The sequence below is a fragment of the Bos mutus genome, chromosome 10 (genome assembly GCF_027580195.1).
Source record: "Bos mutus isolate GX-2022 chromosome 10, NWIPB_WYAK_1.1, whole genome shotgun sequence".
NCBI lineage: Eukaryota > Metazoa > Chordata > Mammalia > Artiodactyla > Bovidae > Bos > Bos mutus.
Window position 1 is genome coordinate 53,977,840 of NC_091626.1, and position 21,727 is coordinate 53,999,566.

At 37.0% G+C, this 21,727-nt stretch overlaps 1 protein-coding gene across 1 annotated transcript in view; it reads right to left on the bottom strand.

Annotated features, from left to right (window-relative positions):
* Positions 1–21,727, bottom strand: part of PRTG (protogenin) — a 153,091-nt gene that overhangs the window by 61,425 nt on the left and 69,939 nt on the right. Inside the window, exons 3-11 of the mRNA XM_070377944.1 lie at positions 20,018–20,162; positions 18,631–18,770; positions 17,015–17,152; positions 16,599–16,757; positions 15,822–15,981; positions 14,779–15,026; positions 12,426–12,590; positions 8,338–8,643; positions 5,364–5,552 (exon numbers count right to left, since the gene is read on the bottom strand). Coding sequence (XP_070234045.1) covers positions 5,364–5,552; positions 8,338–8,643; positions 12,426–12,590; positions 14,779–15,026; positions 15,822–15,981; positions 16,599–16,757; positions 17,015–17,152; positions 18,631–18,770; positions 20,018–20,162 — 1,650 coding nt within the window. The remainder of the gene's footprint in view (positions 1–5,363; positions 5,553–8,337; positions 8,644–12,425; positions 12,591–14,778; positions 15,027–15,821; positions 15,982–16,598; positions 16,758–17,014; positions 17,153–18,630; positions 18,771–20,017; positions 20,163–21,727) is intronic.

Below are 21,727 nucleotides of genomic sequence, written 5' to 3' on the forward strand. Positions count from 1 at the left end.
TGCCATTTCCTTCTCCAATACATGAAAGTGAAAAGTGAAAGTGAAGTCACTCAGTCGTGTCCTACTTCTAGCGACCGCATGGACTGCAGCCCACCAGGCTCCTTCATCCATGGGATTTTCCAGGCACGAGTACTGGAGTGGGGTGCCATTTAATGATTCTAATTCTCCTAAAAACAAAATCTCTATTATAGTAAGGTTCACAATGAACTGTCTCTGATCATCATGCCACAAAATCTTGTTCTGCCTTGATGAAAGGAAAGATTACAACTTCCTCTGGTTAGATCAATTTGGCTCACTAGTGCTAGTTCTCTATTTTCTTTCATGAGATATGTAGCCCCACAACCAAACCCTGTTCTATCAGTACCATAGGGCAAGATAACACCCAGAAATCTAACTTAATTTTATTATGCTTCTACAAAAAATGGCTAATGGACTTGAAAACTACATTTGTGTTGCTGTATGGTAGAAACCATCACAACACTGTACAGCAAATTTCCTACAATTAAAAAAATTACATCATTAACCAGGGACTGTTTCTGGAGACTCCTACTCCTAGAGTTGGCAGTTCTAACTTTCAGTTCAGTTCAGCCGCTCAGTAGTGTCCGACTCTTTGCGACCCCATGAATCGCAGCACGCCAAGCCTCCCTGTCCATCACCAACTCCGGGAGTTCACTCAGACTCAAGTCCATCGAGTCGGTGATGCCATCCAGCCATCTCATCCTCTGTCGTCCCCTTCTCCTCCTGCCCCCAATCCCTCCCAGTTTCAGAGTCTTTCCAATGAGTCAACTCTTTGCATGAGGTGGCCGAAGTATTGGAGTTTCAGCTTTAGCATCAGTCCTTCCAAAGAACACCCAGGACTGATCTCCTTTAGAATGGACTGGTTGGATCTCCTTGCAGTCCAAGGGACTCTCAAGAGTCTTCTCCAACACCACAGTTCAAAAAAATCAATTCTTCAGCGCTCAGCTTTCTTTACAGTCCAACTCTCGCATCCATACATGACCACTGGAAAAACCATAGCCTTGACTAGACAGACCTTTGTTGGCAAAGTAATGTCTCTGCTTTTGAATATGCTATCTAGGTTGGTCATAACTTTCCTTCCAAGGAGTAAGCGTCTTTTAATTTCATGGCTGCAGTCACCATCTGCAGTGATTTTGGAGCCCAGAAAAATAAAGTCTGACACTGTTTCCACTGTTTCCCCATCCTTTTCCCATGAAGTTATTTCCCATAAAGTTCTAACTTTAGATTTCTCAAAAAGAGATCTCTAAGTTTTGAAGGTGTGATTTTGAATATTTTAGATCTTTACAATTGGTGTAAAAAACCTGCTCACTAATCAGGCTTGCTGTGAAATATTTAATAGCACAAATTCTTTGACAAAATAGAAGCTAAAGATGATCTAGTATCAGTGTCCTAAATGCTAAACTAAAATAGCACTATATAAGTAATCCTCCCCTTTTCAATTTCTTCTACACAGACAAAACAATTAAGAACAGTTTCTGACAATCAGCTTATAAAAAGTCCTCTTGTGATTAGAAACTCTAACTTCAAAATGTGAAGCCAATTTCTGAAATAAACAGACAATAAAAGAGGAACAAATTATTCCAATCAGCCTATTATCAGGGAGCACAACTGTGCTATTAATTTTGCTTCGGTTTATTGTATGATGAATGAAACAAACATTTTAAAATTCTATTTAAAACTGAACTAAACACTGAAAGTGCCAAGGGGGTAAAAAACCGAAGTGAAAATAATCACTACAAAGCTAACAAAATCTTGAAGAAAACCACAAACCACAATTTAGAACAAATCACATAAACGTTTAATCACAAGCCCAGTGCTTTTTATCCAACTCCCCCAAAGTAAACCACTTCCAATAAAATCAAACTGTGTATCTTAAAACCATTAAACCAGAACAAACTAGCAACATTAAAATACTTCCACTGCTCTGACAAAATTTATATCACACTAACAAATATACAAGAATCTTTTTAGCCGCTTTAAAAAAGAAAACATTCTACATTTCAGGGAATGGAGCTTTGAGGGTTTAGAGTAAAATGTTCTAAAATAACTTTCAATATTAAGTACAATTAAATTTAGTTAATCAGATTTGGGAAAAAATTGAGGAGAAAATTAGACAAGTCAACTGAATCTTGGTTTAATCCTTCTTGTTTTAGGCAGTGGTCACATTCGCTACATTTTTTTAATCTAGTGCTATAATGCCTTACATAAAAAAGAATTTTAAATGACTGTTAAAGCAACTGAAATACATGAACTCCTTCACCTATTTCTTTTTTTCAGAAACAAAGAACTATATATATTACTACGGACAGAATGTCCCAGTAACATACTTTTTTAATGAAAACTTAATTATCAGAAATTGAACAAAAAGGGCATCAGAAAGGGGATTAGTATGAAAATGAAATTTTGAGACCTTAGTTTGCTACTCAAACTGACATTGAATCAGCAAACAAAAGCATTTAAATTTCATTTCCAAGCCCACTTAGTAAATCTAGTTCCAGTTAGAGTATCTTTAATGTGCAGAAGCTCAATAAAAGCAAGTATTTGCCATGTAAGACATAGATAGTGTTCCCTTAACCTACTGCCCTTTAGACATCTCACTAGCTGTTAAACAGGCAGCTACTGCCAGATGCTCACGCTAAAAATGATCACAGATGGTCAGCTGTCCAGTTAACAGAAGATACTGCCCACCCCCAACAGCCAAAAGTAAGAAGGAAAGGAGTGAAAGCTGTTAACACTTGGTTGCTTAGTTGGGTAAACCCATTCGCTTGCTATAAGCTGGGCTAGGCCCCACGGTGACTTTTAAGAAAAGGAAAATGGGATCCCAGGACTCTAAAAATTAGAAGGCATCTTAAAGGTGATCTAGTTAACAGCTGTACAATGTGTGAATCTGTACAACTGCATCCCTGGCAGTCAACCATTCCAGCTCTGTCCCTGAAACTCCAGGGGTATGGAACGTGCCTCTAACAAGAAAGCTCTAAAGCTATGACAAAGTCCTCTGCCACCCTGCACTGCAATTACTCCAGCTACTCAGTCTAACTCCAGTCGAGAAACATGGGGCTATTTTAACAGATGGGGTATATGGACTATAACAGAATCATTTCCTATTTTTATACACTATAAAATGATTTTAACTGAATTACCCCAAATGGCATATGCAAAGGATCATACCATAAAAAAACACAGGCAGTAAACATATGCAATTTATTTTTAAAACACAGGAAGAAATAAAGGTTTATAGGACGAAAGCTATTATATAGAGATTATAAAAGATTTTAACAAAAATCAATGGATCTTATATATATATATAAATGTATGCTATCTGCAGAAAAAAATTAAATTTTAAAGAACTGTTTTTAATTGGCAAAGTTTTAATAAAATGTTTCTTTAAACTTTTCACAAGCAGAGCATTACTTTTTTTTTCCAATAAATTACTCATCTGTTTAGAATAAGCTACTAATATGTTCAAGAAGATTGCTCTAAGAATCTCCTGTTTTGTATCTTCAGTGTATTTATATTTCTAAACTATCAGTGAAGAAATTGGAGGTATTAAGCTTGATGTATGATTTTTCATCAACAATTGTCTCAAAGCCCGTTTCTTACTTGATACTGACTAAAGTTTTCCAGATGAAATGACATGCCTACGGAAAGGGAAGGCACCCTGAGAAAGCATGGCTAGAGATAACTGCTGCTGAGTGCTTGGCAGTAGGTTGGGCTAACGTCATCTGAGCATCAATGGCTTAAGGAAGGTCACCCTGGAACATATGTAACTTCTCATCCTTTATAAAGCTGCATGACAGGGATCAACTGTGAAACTTATTTAACCTAATACAGATTCAATTAAAATCCAAAACAACAAGATTACAAGCAAAATGCCATCTGGGAAACTACTGCCAAGAACTGGAGGGTGGGGTTCTGTGTCCTTGGGTCTGAAAAGAGATTTGCACCACTGCTTCTTACTCACAGGGACTCTGGTCTAATGCTGCAAGGCCAGGGAAATGAAGCCTTCCTGGATGGGACCACTATGACTCCTTCCTGCCCGCACACCAAAGGGTGGTCTGTGATGGGGAAAGCCAGAGTGCTTGTAAATGTCCAGTATGTGCAGAAGGGGCTGTAATAATCCAGTAGGAATTCAGCTGATGATCATAAACTTGCTGCTTTGTGCTTAAGGGTAAAAATCTACTCATGAGCAACAAACAGCTAAGTGTGCAGTCTACACCTTGAGTATCTGTTTATACTCATGCATTTATTGTAGTTGTGTCTTTATTATACCGTCTACTAAACATGTTTACATAACAAAACCCTTTCACTGTGCAAAGATAGGATGAATAGCAAATAAAACAGTATCTTTCAGAACTCTGATGAACCCAAACATAAAATTAAGGGTTTTTTTCTTGAGTGTTTCTGTGTTAGAACTACATACAATAAATATTTACAGTTACATGATTCATATGTAACAGCGTTATTTTGTACACAATTTACATATTTTTTACATATGCAAAATAATATAGAGAACTCTCTATATAATATAGAGAACTCTTAGGCAATTTCTTTTTTTTTTAATTTGGTTATTTATTTGTTAATACAATTTTAAATCTTATAGTCCATTTACAATTATTACAGAATATTGGCTATATTCCCCATGTTGTACCATAATACTAGAGCCTGTCTTACACCCAATAATTTTTATACCCTTCTCTCCCCCACCCCATAGTGCCTCTCCCCACCACACTGGTAACCATTAATTTGCTCTTTATGTCTCTCAGGCAATTTCTAAGTTAATCTGATCATCTGGCATAACAATATTGCTATTTTCACATTTCTATTCTACATCCACCATACAGTCACAAGAATAGATCACAAGAGTAAGATCGGTATATCACTCCACCAGAAGTGAACTTCAGAAAGAAAGTCAGATGCCCAGTGCTGGCGAGAAGATAGAAAGATACATTGGCTCAGATGGTAAAGAATCTGCCTGCAATGCAGGAGACCCAGGTTCGATCCCTGGGTTGGGAGGATCCCCTGGAGGAGGAAATGGCAACCCACTCCAGTATTCTTGCCTGGAGAATCCCATGGACAGAGGAGCCTGACGGGCTGCAGTCCATGGGATTGCAAAGAGTCAGACATGACTGAATGACTGAGCACTTGTGACATTGTGCTGAGTCACTCAGCGGTGAGTCAAGGACCACTGAATGACTTATGCAGTAGAATACACACAGTGAGGTAGTAAAGTCACTTCTTTTCTTTTTATCACTAAGTCAGTGATTCTGCCTTATATCCAATAACTTTTTCTCCCAAATGGTCAGAGAGGAAGGAAAAAAGGAAAAGCACTATACAGGTTCACTCACCTAAACCACTGAGAGTGTAGAGAAGGCCACTGGTATCTAAGAAAATGGGTCCGTGCTCCTGCTGCCCCTCCTCTTTGTAGTACAGCTTGTAGCCTTGAATGGTTGCTGTATCCTCAGCATCTTGCTGCCACTTCACAGAAATGGTGGTACAGTTCAGAGGTTCCAAATGTAACTCTGGAGATTTAGGGGCTACAAAAATTCACCAGATGTGTATGTGTAAGAAAACTCCTAATTCACATGAAAACACAGGAGAGTGGAGAGCTCTCCATTCTAAATCAACAACTGCATAAAAGTTCAATTCCAATAATTACATTTGCCCTTCATATTAAAAATTACACAACGATATTAAACTTTGAGACTGAATTAAAAGTATAAGATACTACAGAAAAAAAAACTAAGGTATGGGGTTGGCCAAAAAGTTTGGGTTTTTCCATAACAGTGTATGAAAACCCAAATGAACTTTTTGGCCAATCCAATATATAAATAAGAACAAAATTATATTTGTGGATTTTAAGTTTTTTCAAAGAAGCAATATGTATTTTGTAATTTTATAAAATTTATTTTTTATTTGATGGATAATTACTTTACAGAATTTTGTTGTTTTTGCCAAATATCAAAATGAATCAGTCATATGTATTTCCTAATTTTGACCATCTAATTGTGATTAATCAATTAACAACAAAAAGCCCAGTCACATTACACTCCACATTAGTAAAAGAGGAAGAGGGTCTGGAACTTCCTAGTACTATGATCTTTCTATTAAATTGATGATTTGTTTAAAAATATATGATAGTGATACTGATTCATTTCAGTTCAGTCACTCAGTCATGTCCGACTCTTTGAGACCCCATGAACTGCATCACGCCAGGCCTCCCTGTCCATCACCAACTCCCGGAGTTTACCCAAACTCATGTCCATTGAGTTGGTGATGCCATCCAACCATCTCATCTTCTGTGTCCCTTCTCCTTCTGCCCCCAATCTTTCCCAGAATCAGGGTCTTTTCAAATGAGTCAGCTCTTCGCATCAGGTGGCCAAAGCACTGGAGTTTCAGCTTCAACATCAGTTCCTCCCATGAACACCCAGGACTGATTTCCTTTAGGATGGACTGGTTGGATCTCCTTGCAGTCCAAGGGACTCTCAAGAGTCTTCTCCAACACCATAGTTCAAAAGCATCGATTCTTCGGTGCTCAGCTTTCTTTATAGTCCAACTCTCACATCCATACATGACCACTGGAAAAACCACATCCTTGACTACTTTGTTGACAAAGTGATGTCTCTGCTTTTTAACATGCTGTCTAGGTTGGTCATAACTTTCCTTCCAAGGAGTAAGCGTCTTTTAATTTCATGGCTACAATCACCATCTGCAGTGATTTTGGAGCCCAGAAAAATTGACTGTTCTATTTCTTTGCATTGAGTGTGGCGGCTGTGCCAGCACAGGAGTTAATTAGGCCTCTATTAATAAATAACTTGGTAATTCAATTTGATTTAGACCCATGTATCTTCCTTTAATTCATTTTTAAATTGAAGTAATTGCTTTACAGAATTTTGCTGTTTTCTGTCAAATCTCAACATGAATCAGACATAGGTATACATATATTCCCTCTCTCTTACCTCCCTCGCATCTCACTCCCCATCCCACCCCTCTAGGTTGATACAGAGCTCCTGTTTCAAGTTACCCGAGACATATAGCAAATTGCTGCTGGTTATCTATTTTACATATGGTAATGTAAGTTTCCATGTTACTCTCTCCATACAGCTCACTGTCTCCTCCCCTTTCCCCACGTCCCTAAGTCTGTGTTCTATGTCTGTTTCTCCACTGTTGCCCTGCAAATAAATTATTCCATACCATCTTTCTGGATTCCATATGTATGTGTTAATATACAATATTTATCTTTCTGACTTACTTCACTCTGTATAATATGGACCCATGTATCTTTGAAGGATGTGCAAATTAAGCATAGATATGCAGAGTACATCATGAGAAACGTTGGACTGGAAGAAATACAAGCTGGAATCAAGATTGCCAGGAGAAATATCAATAACCTCAGATATGCAGATGACACCACCCTTATGGCAGAAAGTGAAGAGGAACTAAAAAGCCTCTTGATGAAAGTGAAAGAGGAGAGTGAAAAAGTTGGCTTAAAGCTCAACATTCAGAAAACGAAGATCATGGCATCTGGTCCCATCACTTCATGGCAAGTAGATGGGGAAACAGTGGAAACAGTGTCAGACTTTATTTTTCTGGGCTCCAAAATCACTGCAGATGGTGACTGCAGCCATGAAATTAAAAGACGCTTACTTCTTGGAAGGAAAGTTATGACCAACATAGATAGCATATTCAAAAGCAGAGACATTACTTTGCCAACAAAGGTTCGTCTAGTCATGGCTATGGTTTTTCCTGTGGTCATGTATGGATGTGAGAGTTGGACTGTGAAGAAGGCTGAGCACAAGAATTGATACTTTTGAAGTGTGGTGTTGGAGAAGACTCTTGAGAGTCCCTTGGACTGCAAGGAGATCCAACCAGTCCATTCTGAAGGAGATCAGCCCTGGGATTTCTTTGGAAGGAATGATGCTAAAGCTGAAACTCCAGTACTTTGGCCACCTCACGCGGAAGAGTTGACTCATTGGAAAAGACTCTGATGCTGGGAGGGATTGGGGGCAAGAGGAGAAGGGGATGACAGAGGATGAGATAGCTGGATGGCATCACTGACTCGATGGATGTGAGTCTCAGTGAACTCCAGAAGTTGGTGATGGACAGGGAGGCCTGGCGTGCTGAGATTCATGGGGTCGCAAAGAGTCGGACACAACTGAGCGACTGATCTGATCTGAACCAAAAGTTTAAATTGTTTTCAATTAAACCCATGATCTATGGAATATTTTAATTTTTGAGACAAAATTTAAAAATATAAACCTAAGTTAGATAAGACAAAGAAGAAAGATACTGTGTTATTCTTCCTTAATAGTCCACATTTACCTTTCACACTTGTAGCTTTGGGTGTCCTGTGTGAGGTCCACACTGAAGACTCTCCCAGCCCCACTCTGGTGGCAGCAGTAATCCTCACCAGGTAGACACTATCAGGTTTCAGGCCTTCCAAGAGGTGCTCATGAGTGGTCCCTGGGAGCTCCAGAACTTGGATGGAGTTTTCAGTGCTCAGGCGGAAGGAGAGACGGTACAGGACCACCTGGCCCCGCCGGTACTTGGCTGGGATGGGCAGCCAGGAGACGAGGATATCAGTGGGACTTCGACTTGTCAAACTAATTTCAGGAGGTCTCAGGGGAACTAGTCATAAAAGAAGGCAGATTGCTTATCAATATTTAGGATCAAAATGATCAACTAGCACACTAGTATTTACTGAAGTATCTTAGCAGCAGCACATCATATAATAAAGAACAGGTCCTTTCAACCCTGGCTGAGGCTTCCAGTCAAGCAGAGTGCAAACCAGAAAAAGGAAGGAAAAAATATTGAAGGGAGGATCCAGTGTGGAGAACCAAAGAAAGCAAGATTTTCATCAATGTTGCTGTGACTGTTTTGATGTTGTCTGGGATGAATATGAGCTTACTTAATACTCATAAAAAACATGAGAATATTTCACAATAACTTCACCAAGATGCCTTAAAACATAGAAAAGAGAATTACACAAGAATGGAGAAGCTGAGGACAGCAGGGTTAAAACCTGACAAATAATTTGAAGTGTTTAACAGTTGTATCTTAAAAATTAGTGTGACTTTTTTTATCCCCAACTATATCTCCATGCTGCTTAATATGAACACAATGATTTTCCTGTAAATAATCTGAATATAACTGGCACTCCAGGAAAATGGGTCAAGAATACTGGGAAGCAGTCTAATATTAAAAGTTAAGATGAGTTCTGGAGTTAGCCTCTGAGTTACTGAGTCCTCGTTATACCAATTTCTACTGTGTGTGATCTTAGCCAAATTAATTTCTCTGTGTCTAGGTTTCTTCATATACAAAATGGGTATGAAAACAATAGTTTCTTCTACAGGCTTTCCTACCTCAAGTGATGGAAACTATTTGTCCAACCGCAAAAGATGAAAACCCTGGTGTCACTCTTGACTCCTCCACACACTCCCCACATTCAATCCCGTGGCTCTATGACTTACATGGCCACCCCCATGGTCCCTGCACCATCACCCTCAGCCTGTATTGTCCCAATAGCCTCCTAACAGATCTCCCTGCCTTTGTCCTCATCTCTACCATTTAGTCTCAACACATTTGCTATTAAATTCCAGGTCAGATCTTGTCATTATTCTCCTCAAAATAGCTCCCATTTTACTCACAGGAAAAGCTAAAGTCCTCATTGAAGCTTCACACGAAACCCTATCCACTGATACTTGTATGGTTGGCTCCTCATTCTATGCCTCATCTCCTACTACTTTCTGCTTGTTCCCTCCACTGTAGCCATGCTTGTGCTTCAGGCCCTTAGCAATTTCTGTTTCCTCTCCTAGAATGCACATCTTTCAGTCATTTGCTTAGCCAGTCCCCATTTTCATTTCCTTTGTGTGTGTGTTAGTCGCTCAGTCGTGTCCGACTCTCTGCGACCCCATGGACTGTAGTCCATCAGGCTCCTCTGTTCTTGGAATTCTCCAGGCAAGGATACTGGAGTGGGTAGCCATTCCCTTCTTCAGAGGATCGAACCCAGTTCTCCTGCTTTGCAGGCAGATTCTTTACCATTTGAGCCACCAGGGAAGCCCCTTCATTTCCTTTAGGTCTTCAAATGTAACCCATGACAAGAGGTATCTCTGTCTGAAGACTTACTCCCCTTTCCTGCTTTCTTCCTTCTTCTCAACACTTACTACTATCTAACTTAGTATATATCACTGGGTGTTCATCTTATTTATTGTTCCTCTCCCTCTTCTCCCACAGTAGAAAGTAATAGTTTCTTCTTCCACAAGTTATAGGCCAATTTTTCATCTCTTTCATTCACTACTGAATACTGAATAACACATAGCAGGTACTCAATAAATATTTGTTGAATTAATGAAATAATAGGTAGAAAAGGGAAAACTAAGCATTTCTGAGTCCTTTACATGAACTCATGAATTCTCACAAAAACCCAGTGAAGAGAGCGTCCCTATTATTTATACTTTATAGCTAAGAAAACTGAGGTAGAGAGGTGAAATCACTTATCCAAGGTCACACAGCTTGGAAGTAAGGAAGTAGATCTAGAGCCTACATTCTCACGCCTATACTTTACTACTCTTATATAACAATGGTTCTTCTATCATAGGGCTAGGTCGGGATTAAATGAGCCACTGGAAGAAAGGTTTTTAGAACAGACAGTGGTAAACATTTCACAAATATTAGCTGTGTCTGCTGTGTACCCTAGGAGACCCACACAGAGTAGAATGGCAACCCACTCCAGTATCTTGCCTGAAGCCTGACAAGCACAGGCTGAGGAAATGGGGGGAGGATACTGATGTGGAAACTGAAAAAGCAGTGTCAGAAGTCTGTATGTTATCCAGAAAACAAAATGATATTTAATTAAACAAAAAAGTTGCAAAATAAGGAAAGGTTTAAAGGAGAAAACTTTGAGATCATAACTGAACTGGAACTGTTAAACTGCAAGTTTAACCAGTGGCTTGCTATGCTTTAGACACATTTTCTTCTATGCAATACCTCATATACCTCATAAACCCAAAGCAACAGCAGGAGCAAACACCAGCCTGTGTTTCACTTTAGTTATACATGTCAGAGGCTGTTAAACATAATGAGATAACTAGAGAGGTAGGTCATGGTTCACCCTAAAACGGAATAAACTCAAATGTGGAATTCAGCGTCCAGATCAGTGATAATTTTTCCTCTAGTAAAAGTCTGAATTTATAAATAAACAGTTACACAAGTGGCATTACACAAATATAAGAGATGTAGGACTACATGGATGAAGAGAAAGATTTGAGAATCATTTATATTAAAATGCTTTGAAAACTCAAGGAGGACCATTTCTTGAGGATGGATGAGAAAACATTTGTAAAGGGGGAACAGTGTAATTAAGTATATTTTAAATAATCCCCCTTTCACACTGTAGAGTACAAAAAATGGGCTGTGGAGAGGCCCTGAAGAGCGAGATGAAGAGTCAGAGGAGGAGAATCAGTTCTATCAGGACTATTTTGACAGACAGAATTTCCCACCATTATAAGAATATATGGGCTTCCCCTGTGGTTCAGATGGTAAAGAATCAGCCTGTAATTCAGGAGATCTGGGTTTAATCCCTGGGTCAGGAAGATCCTCTGGAGAAGGAAATAGCAACCCACTCCAGTATTCTTGCCTGGAGAATTTCAGGGACAGAGAAGCCTGGCGGGCTACATACAGTCCATAGGATCACAAAGAGTTGGACATGACTGAACGATTAACATTTTCACTTTCATAAGAGTACATGGAGGCCCGCCCTCAAATGCACAGCAATTCAACTTCCAATAGGAGATAACAAACTGAACAAGTAGTACTTTCCTCCTTAAGCAGAATAAACACAAATTTTTCTAAAAATAAGCTATCTGATTTTATAAGAATATTTTAATTGATAGTACTAAATTTTATAAACTTTCAGTTTCAGAAATTCAATTCCTCTGGCCTCCAGTCTTTACAGACACTCAATGTAATTGTCATTACATTTATTCCTGCCTAGAGAATCTCACATTTTGTTTCACTCAGTAAAGAAAATAAAAAACTCTGCAATGCATTTACAATTTAAACTAGGAACTTGAAGAAATATAATGACAATTTTGTTATTAAAATTTGCATTATGTGTCTGAATTTGTTCAATATTTATAGCTCATGAAATTTAAAATTATTACTAAATCAGATGACCAATTAAAAACTGTATGAATTATAAACAAAAGTGCTCTTTATCCTTATCATATCCTGTTACTGTCAAAAATTGAGGGTAAGATCTAAAACGGTAAATTAGCCTGCTAGTTATCACATCTGGTTTTTTTTTTTTAAACCAAAACCAGGATATTTTCTCTTAAAACACATATTCCTCTAAAGTTGTAAGAAACATATTAATGTTCATGCTTAGATATCTTAGAATCACGTTTTCTTACCATCCTCTAAAGTGTTCTGTATCACATGGTCGGACATCTGACTGGCCCCCATTGGCATATATGCCACAATGTAGAAAGTATAATTGCTGGCAGGTTCCAAGTCATCAATAATATAATGAGTGGTGTCGTTTCCAATGACTACTTGATACTCTTCATTATTTAAACCTAGATTAAATAATTGGTGTTTAAAAATTATGAATATTCAAAATTAAATTAACAAGATCATTACCATTTAACAAGACTACATACAGTCTTGTTATACACTGATCCTTGGATCTCTGTTATTTTTGTGACTCTGAAAAATGTGAATAGGAAGGTTTTTATTTTCTAAAAGTAACCATGTTTTGCTACAAGTTTTTAGCTTGAATTTTTCCTGAAGAAATCAAACCGAAAACAATTAATCTTCTCTAAACTTCATTTAACATCTAGTCAAAACCCATATCAGAGACAATGTACAGCAGTAACACAACAGAGTTTAATACTACAGAACACTGTAGTTCATAACAGTGTAAATCTTACTTGCTTAAATCACGGTTTCTTTTTCTTTTAAACATAAATGGAGAGACAGTAGGGAACGTAATGGCTCGACTCTTTATAAAAATAAACCAAACCAAAAGTTGTCCTGCAAAAGGTCTCATTTTGCCCCTAGAGATTCTATTAAATTTGACTGACACAAGTTGTTCTTTTATTTATACTAAAAGCAAAAGAACTGGGAGGCACAGAATGTGCTTCAAAACGTTTTGTTCCACTATGAGGTACCCACCCCCCCACGCCCAAAGAGGAAAAATACTCTCAGCAATTCTTAATAAAATATGCATGGCAAGATATAGAAGAGGATTTGTCTTTGTGGGATTTAATTCCTACAGAGCAAACCTGTAAAGTGGAACAAGAGCGCTGGCAGCTACTGTGTTTTGTGAACAATTCACAGTAAATGCACGTCAACTTAATCAAAACTCTCTAAGGACAGAGCCCCTTCTCTCCACACTGGATTTATAAACAAAACAGAAGGCAAATTCCACTATTAAGTTTTCCCACATTTCTGAATTAACTTGATAGCATTTTAATTAGACAAGATTACAGGCATTTCACAACAGACTAGCTAATGGCTCGTTAATTAGGAACGGCATAGTATGATTTCTGACCTACCAAACAAGGTCCTTGAGTTCAAATTAAAAAGCCTTGTGCTGCCTATGAATAGACCACTGAGCTGCATGTGGAGGCTCTAATGAAACAGCCATAATAGCGAACAAGAGTGGTCTCCACCAAAGCCAGCATTCCTTTTACCTTCTTAAATCACTAAAAAGGGTATTAACATACTCCAACATGCTTAGTTATCAGATTTTCATTCTTCTTGCTACCATGACCTCTGATTTAAATTCAAAATACTACTTCAAAATACAAAAAACAAACAACAACAAACCACCTGTTTCTACAGACAATTTTATTAGAGCACTATTCTTTGAAATTTGTTTGGAATGTCTACTGCATAAAAAGCAGACTTTGTGTAAACAACTAAAATCTGTAAACCTCTGCTATGGTTTCCACAAGAAATCAATAGTGAAATCTCTAGGATTTACAACTAGTTTTTCCATTTCCTCTACATTTTTTTGCTAAAAGAAAATAGGATAAAAAGGATTCCAGATATGGAACTGAATAAAAATTTTAAGACAGATTTGATTTCTACTTTTATATAATAAATGAGATATCAATAAAGAGTATCCTGCTCAATTTTTAAAGAGTTCTATGAGATTTCAGAAAACATTCAAAATATACAAAATCATATTATGGGGAATTTGAAAATGTTTACTTTCCCCCTTGAAAATAACATGCTGCAGTGACTAGAGTTCACCTTATTTTATTAAGTATTTACACCATTGTTCCTATGTGATTGCATACTTAAATTGGTATACTAAGTCTTAAGCAATTGATACCTTGGCTGAAATGAAATTCATAAAGTACACCACTCTAACTTTGGAACAGGCAAAGATGGTACTTATTTCTAAACAGAAAAATCTTAAACTATCCTTAAACACGTAAAGAATCCACTCCAATATTCTTGCCTGGAGAATCCCATTAACAGAGGAGCCTGGCAGGCTATACAGTCCAGAGGGTTGCAAAGAGTCAAACGGGACTGAAGGGACTGAGCAGGCATGCATACATATAAGGTATACAATAATACAAAATTTAGCAAAAAACTGATACACAGATCATATAGTAATTATTTTTATTAAAAGAGGTAAATGCCACAGAACTTCAAAAATATTTTGTGGATTATGTAAAACATCATTTATATTGAAAACAAAGCCGTGACAGTAAGTAGCACTTAAAAATAAACACTTCTCAAATTGCTTACCTTCTGCTTTCATGTAGTGTACAGAATAAGCGATGACTTTGTCTGAATTGTAAAGTGGCCTCTCCCAAGCTAAAAGGATGGCTGAACTCGACATGGTTTCAGCATGCACATTATAGGGAGCACTGGGTCTGTCTTCTGACATTACTACAGTCAGTCTGGCTCTAGATAAAATTGATCCTTGGCTGTTCTCAGCCATGCACTGATAAATAGCATCATCTTCAGGAATAATCTGGTTAATTACCAATTTACTGAAGGAAGAAAAAAATTATTTCAATGAAACGTCTAAGGATGACATAAAAATAAAATTATGCTAAGTGCACTCTAAACTTTAAATAACAAGTTACTAAGAGCAACCTGTGTAACCAGCCCTACTAAAGAAAAACCTATATGAATTGTTTAAAATTACTCTTGTTTTTTGAGTCTATATAAGTAAGTATGTGTGATATCCAAATCCTTTTGTCTTGAGGTGACAGCTTGATCTCTTTTTTAAATTTGGTTTTTATTAAGGAAGTATATTAAGTATATTAACATTAATCATTAATAGCATCTAATTTCTATAATGTTGCAATGTTACATAAATTCAGGTCAATAAAAATGTTCAGAAGTTTTGTTCAACATATGAGAACGGTACAAGAAGATTCCTATTTACACTAATAAAAATGAATTCTTAAAATCATTAAGTTTGAACTGTGGAGGAATGCTTAGAGACTTAACTATTTCCTTCTAAATTCTTCACTTTATGGAGCAAGGAACTAAGACTCCAAAGGGTTTACATGCTGCTAAAAATTTAGCTGGTGGCTTACCAGTACCAGAAGCCAGGTCTGGAGAACCGTTCCAACTTTTATTATAATCTACCATGATTCACATATAAAATACAAATGGATTCTGGCATGCTGATATTACAGTCTTAAGTTAATTTCTTATTGTTACTTCAGTTTAAAATACCAATTTAGGTATTTGATGTTATAATTATAACCATTTCACATAAGAATTACTAAATCATTATGTTTTATCTAAAACAGTAGCAAAGTGACTTAGCCCACCTGTTGTACATTTTAATTCTACCATTTGAATGTATCTTCCTTCCATTTTTCAACCATGACATTTTGGGTGAGGGTATTCCTTCTGCCTGACATACAAATCGAGCAGTACCAGCTCGAGGCCTCGTTAAACTTTCTGGCCATTCAACAAATGAAGGAGGAGCTATTTAAAAAAAAAAGAAAATATTTTTGTGGTACAAACACAAATCAGACAGTCAAGGAAGAGAACAGCAAATGATACAAGTCCCATCCCTGAAAATATCTGACATTCTAAGCTTCCTGCCTGCACTCTACATCTATTAAAATCTCTCTCTCTCTGGATGCCTTTCCTCTGCATTGCTCAGTTAAATGTCCACTTCCCACAGGCTTTCCCCATTGACACCAAACATACAAACACACTAAAAATATGTGTGCCATGATCCTAACTTAACTAAGCCCAACATACAGCCCTTGTGAATGCACATAGACATTAAATTAAAATTGTAGACTGGTCAATGTGTTTATGAATTTGTAGGTGGGTGAGAAAATAAAAGGGAAGCTTAACTAAGAAGGACCATGATGTTATAAAAGCAAACATGATGAATACTTCAGAGTGATCCTAGCCATATTTTAACACAAGGCTTTGATTTCCTCCTAAAATTCATTACTGGATTATAATATTTCATATCAACTTTCACATAAATGCTACAGAATTAAAGAAAAGTGGAAATAAGCTCTGAGGTAAAACAGCAAGTGTTAAAATGTAAGATTCTCCTAATTGCAGAAAGAAAGGAAACATACCCAATACAGTTAAAGTTGCCATGGCAACTGTAAAGTTGCGTGTGCCTGGGGTAGTGGCCCGACAAACATACACTCCAGCATGTTGCAGCCTGATGTCAGATATCATGAGGTTACCGTTTCCAAGTACCCGAGTATTAAAGACATCAATGGACTTGTGATCTATTTCAAAGAGAATACTTGAGTTAAAACAATGTAATATACGATCTAAAATTTGACAGAAGATCACTATCCAAACAATCATTATCACAAAAGGTCTAAAATTTTCTATACTAAAACCTTTCATCTACACTCTGTAACTGCAGAAAGTTAAAAGCCATGTAACTGCCAAACATGCGTGTTGTATATAAACACGTTATCAATTTCACTAGTATGAACAAAGTTGAAGGAAAGTATTTTTTTTTCCTCAGAAGACTTACCAAGACGGCTCCAAGAAATGATTGGTTTGGGATTTCCCGTGGCCACACATTCTAAAACAACAGTCTGATGAAGGGATGTTGTTATGTTTTGTGGACCTGCTACAATGGTCGGTGTGTGGAAGGACTTAGACTCCTTACCTTTAAGAGGGAAAAGGCAGGAAATGCGAAAATATTATAAATAAGATATAATAAATGAATTAAAATATCTATTCTGAAGTCACTTTTTTCCTTTTCTAAAACAACTTAATTGAGATATAACTCACCCGTTTGAAGCACAATTCAACTGCGTTTAGTACTTCTGGAGTTGTACAATTATTACCATAACCAATTTTAAAGCATTTTCATTACCCCAAAAACAAATTCCACTCTATCAATAGTCACTCTCAAAGCTCCCCATAGGCTGATAATCACTGATCTACTTTCTGTCTCTGGGTTTGCCTATTCCAGATATTTAATAAAAAAGGAATCACATCTTACATGGTCTTTTGGAACTGGCTTCTTTTCATTTAAACATTAGTTTAAGGTTCATTTAAGTTGTACCATGTACCACTACTTCATTTCTTTTTATTGAATAATAATAATAGATTAAATACTTAATTAAATGGATAAGATACATTTTATTTATTCATTCATCGGTTGATGGACACTTAGGTTGTTTCCGTAGAGATTCAAACATTGACTTAATACTTTCACAATCTTGTTGGGAATTAATGTGACAGTGGGGGGAATGAAGAAGTGAGAGAGTGCTTTTGTCTTTATGCTTCATACCAAGAAGCTAATAGATACCACCTCAAATTAAAATATGGCATTAAAAATTTAATTTCAGTTTCGATGTTTCTTAAAAAATTTTTTTAATCTTAAAGGATCTTTTAGGAAGTAATATCTCTTGTGAAGAGTAAACATTCATTTGAAGTTCAACAGTGTCTTTAGGACAGGTTTTTTCCCCACAACATTCAAGTAAATTTAATTATTTAAAAATAAAAAACTAGCATCTGTAATTCCATTTTAATAAAACACATTTCTTCATATTCATCTCTCTAGCTAGTTTCCCTTCTAACTATATTCATGTATGGCAAAATACATGAAATTATATACACTCAATGTTAACAATGATCACCTCTGGATATGGACTAGGGACATTTTAAAACATATCTTTGTACTTTTCAAGTTGTTTAATGTAAAAAAATGTATTTTACTTTCATAGACATTACTCTTTATAATAAAGCATGCATCATTTCTACAAAGGATAATTTTTCCTAAAACAACAGACAGAAAAACCCAAACTGGAAACAAATACATTTTTATTGACAATGGAAAAATTTGGTAGAACTAGATGATTATTATTCTTTTTTAAGTCTTTCTGCATTTTATATTTTAAAAACAAAAGTATTTATAAAACAAAAATTCAGTCTTTCTTAAAGATGTTGATATTAACGTATAAAGCAAGTTAGAGGAAGAAGGTTGCTTAAATATATAAAAATGATCATTTTCCAACTAGATTACAATAAAATTTAAGTGAAATTAAAGTACTACTTTAGAGCATACTATTATAACCAGAGAAGGAAAATTAAAACCTGGGCCAATTAAAGCTTGAAAAATAAACTTCTATGTGGTACCTGGAATCACTGTGAGAGAGGCCTCCATACTTTTACGTCTGTGGGCTATAGTAGCAGCAACACAACGGTAATTTCCAGCATCCCTCTGGTCAACATCATATATCTGCAGTACTCCTGTTGGCAGGGCAGTTATCCTGTCACTAGAAGAAACATGATTAAACTCTTTGTAGTAGATTTTACATTCTATTTTAACATTTATCCTATGGTAAGAATTAATATAGTCAATCTTTTAAAAATGCCAGATGCAATACTTTCAAGACTAAAAATACTAGCTTGATTCAGTTGTTTTCATTTGGGCTATAACTCTGTAAAACACAAGTAATTATGCTGTATGTGACTTGTGAAATCTATTGGTGTAATTTTACACAGAATCTCACTTGACATGAAAACTTACATTTAGAGCTTAGTATGATTAGTACTTTTAGTACTTAGTACATTTAGAACTTACAATCTAGAGCTTAGTATGATTTTTTTCCCAAATTCCTGACTTTTTGCCTGTTAGTATCTAGGTATTTGTCAAGATTTATCTGAATGTAAATTTTTTTTAAAGCTCTTCCTTGAATAAGTTTGTCCATCTTAGTGCTCTTTACCATTTCAGCAAGCAATTTGAGCCTGCTAAGGAATATTGCTACTCATTAGGGCAGGAACCAAACTTTTGAAGTTGCTGCCAAGTTCCTGACCCCTAAACTCTGACCACCCCAGAGCACTAGGTATATGCATGCATGCAGGCACGTGACTGTGTGTGTGTGTGTGTGTGTGTGTGTGTGTGTGTGGTGTGGTGTAGAGGGGGCTGCTAAGCAATTGGCAAAGATGGAAGTGGGCAACCATTATTGTATATATGGGAAACCCTTAAACCTTTAAAACAGCACTGCTATTCTCAGTAGTCAAAGTGTAATTTAGTTTCCTAAATTCTTGGGCTGCAATCCAGGTGCCCAGGGGGTCCCATGGTTAGAAAAGATGTTTGAGGAAAAGAACAAAGCACTAAGAGAATCTGAATTCTGATCTGAACCAAGAGGCCAGGAACTATGCCCCATGTACCAGAGACTGATAATCTAATTCTTTGCCTATGTTTGAGATGTCTTAAAGCGTCTGCCTACAATGCGGGAGACCTGGGTTCGATCCCTGGGTCGGGAAGATCCCCTGGAGAAGGAAATGGCAACCCACTCCAGTACTCTTGCCTGGAGAATCCCATGGATGGAGGAGCCTGGTAGGCTACTGTCCATGGGGTCGCAAAGAGTCGGACACGACTCAGCGACTTCACTTTAAGAAATTAGTTATCGCTATCATAAACAAAAATCAGTTTCACCGTGATCTTTCTCCATATACAGTTTTATGATGAAATCTTTGGTCCTTCTGTATCATCTTCAAAGACAAAAGCTGCATTTACCTGTCCATAGTTACAGATAGAGTTGTCCGATTTAATTCCCATGTTATGGCCGCAGGAGGGTTTGATGAAATCTTGCATGCAAATCTAGCAACTCCACCTTCTCGGACCTCAATAGAAATTGGCTGAACTTCAAATGCAGAAATAGCTATAAGATAAAGTTTTTCATATTCAGAATAAGTATATGCACTATTATATAATGCTTGGAAATAAAATTATGCTAGGTATTACTTATCAAACTTGAACTTCTGCTCAAACATAAGGCCAACTCAACGTAACAAGCACAGAGAGAAATTAAAAGATAATTTTAGAAAAACCACTGGGCAGTTACCCTGCTAAAGGACTTTAGTCTTTCCCAAAATGAAATTCTCAAGAATCTTAGATTTCAGAAAAAAATGAACATAACTGAAACAAAAAACAGCAATTATTAATGGTAGATAATGATACATTAAGCTGTGCAGTAAAAATCTCAAATACTAGTGTATTTCAGAGGACAGGGAAATCAGTAAAGACAAACTAGTCAGGTAAAAACCTTTCACAAGGATTGTTTTTTAAAATTAATTATTATTATTGGCTGTATTGGGTCTTTGTTGCTTTTGTGCAGGCTTTTCTCTAGTTGTGGCGAGTGGGGACTACTTTTTGCTGCAGTGCGTAGGCTTCTCATTGCGATGGCTTCTCTAGTTGCAGAGTACAGGCTCTAGGGTGCGTGGGCTTCAGTAATTAATTGCAGCAAATGGGCTCAGTAGTTGCAGCTTTTGGGCTCTACAGCACAGGCTCAACAGCTGTGATGCATGGGCTTAGTTGCTCTGTGGCACATGGGATATTCCCTGACCAGGGATCAAACTTGTGTCTCCAACATGGCAGAAGGATTATTATCCACTGTTTCATCACGGAAGTCCCAACAGGGGCTGGTTTTAAACTGAGATTTGAAGAACCCATTGGGTTTAGATGGAAGGAGAAAAATAAGACATTTCAGATGAAAGGAGTAATACGAAGGCAAGCACAGAAGTAAGAAATGTACAGCCTGTGTTCACAGGATTGTGAGGCAACAGCCAGGATTAACTATTGTAGAATAAATCAGATTAAATGTTCATGGCAGAGTGGAAGGAGAGTAGAGATAAAACAGGTTTGTACCACGGTACAAAATAAGGCATCACTGAAAAGCTTTAAGCAAAGGAGTATCATGGTAACAATAGTGTGTGGGAAAATTAATCAGGTACTGTTAGGATGGATTGAAGAAAAAGAGCCTTAAGTCAAAAGACCAACAGGCTGTTTAAATAAAAATGACAAAACCGGGTGGCGGCAGTGAGAACAGAGAGATTCTGCAGATATTGTAATGAAAACAGACTTGGTTTTTATTGGACACAGATATGTCATTCCATGTTTGGAATAAAATGAGGTTGGTATTGATGGAGCAGAATGAGAGTGGAAAAAGTGAAGACAAATGATGTGCCTGAAAAATAAACGCACACAGATTCAAGAGACTATTTTTAGACTTAAGTCTTCAAATGTTGATATTTTCTAGAGATAATTCTTCTTTACTCTTGTAGACAAGCCTCCAAGTTTTACATTTTGATGGAGCCCAGACTCCAGGTAATAGTGTAGCTTGCCTTTCCTCTACTAAGTCTTCCAGGATATAAAGAAAGGGCCACAATAATAGTCTTACTCTCCATCCTCAAACCCCAGTTCAAAAAATAAATATGCATATATACA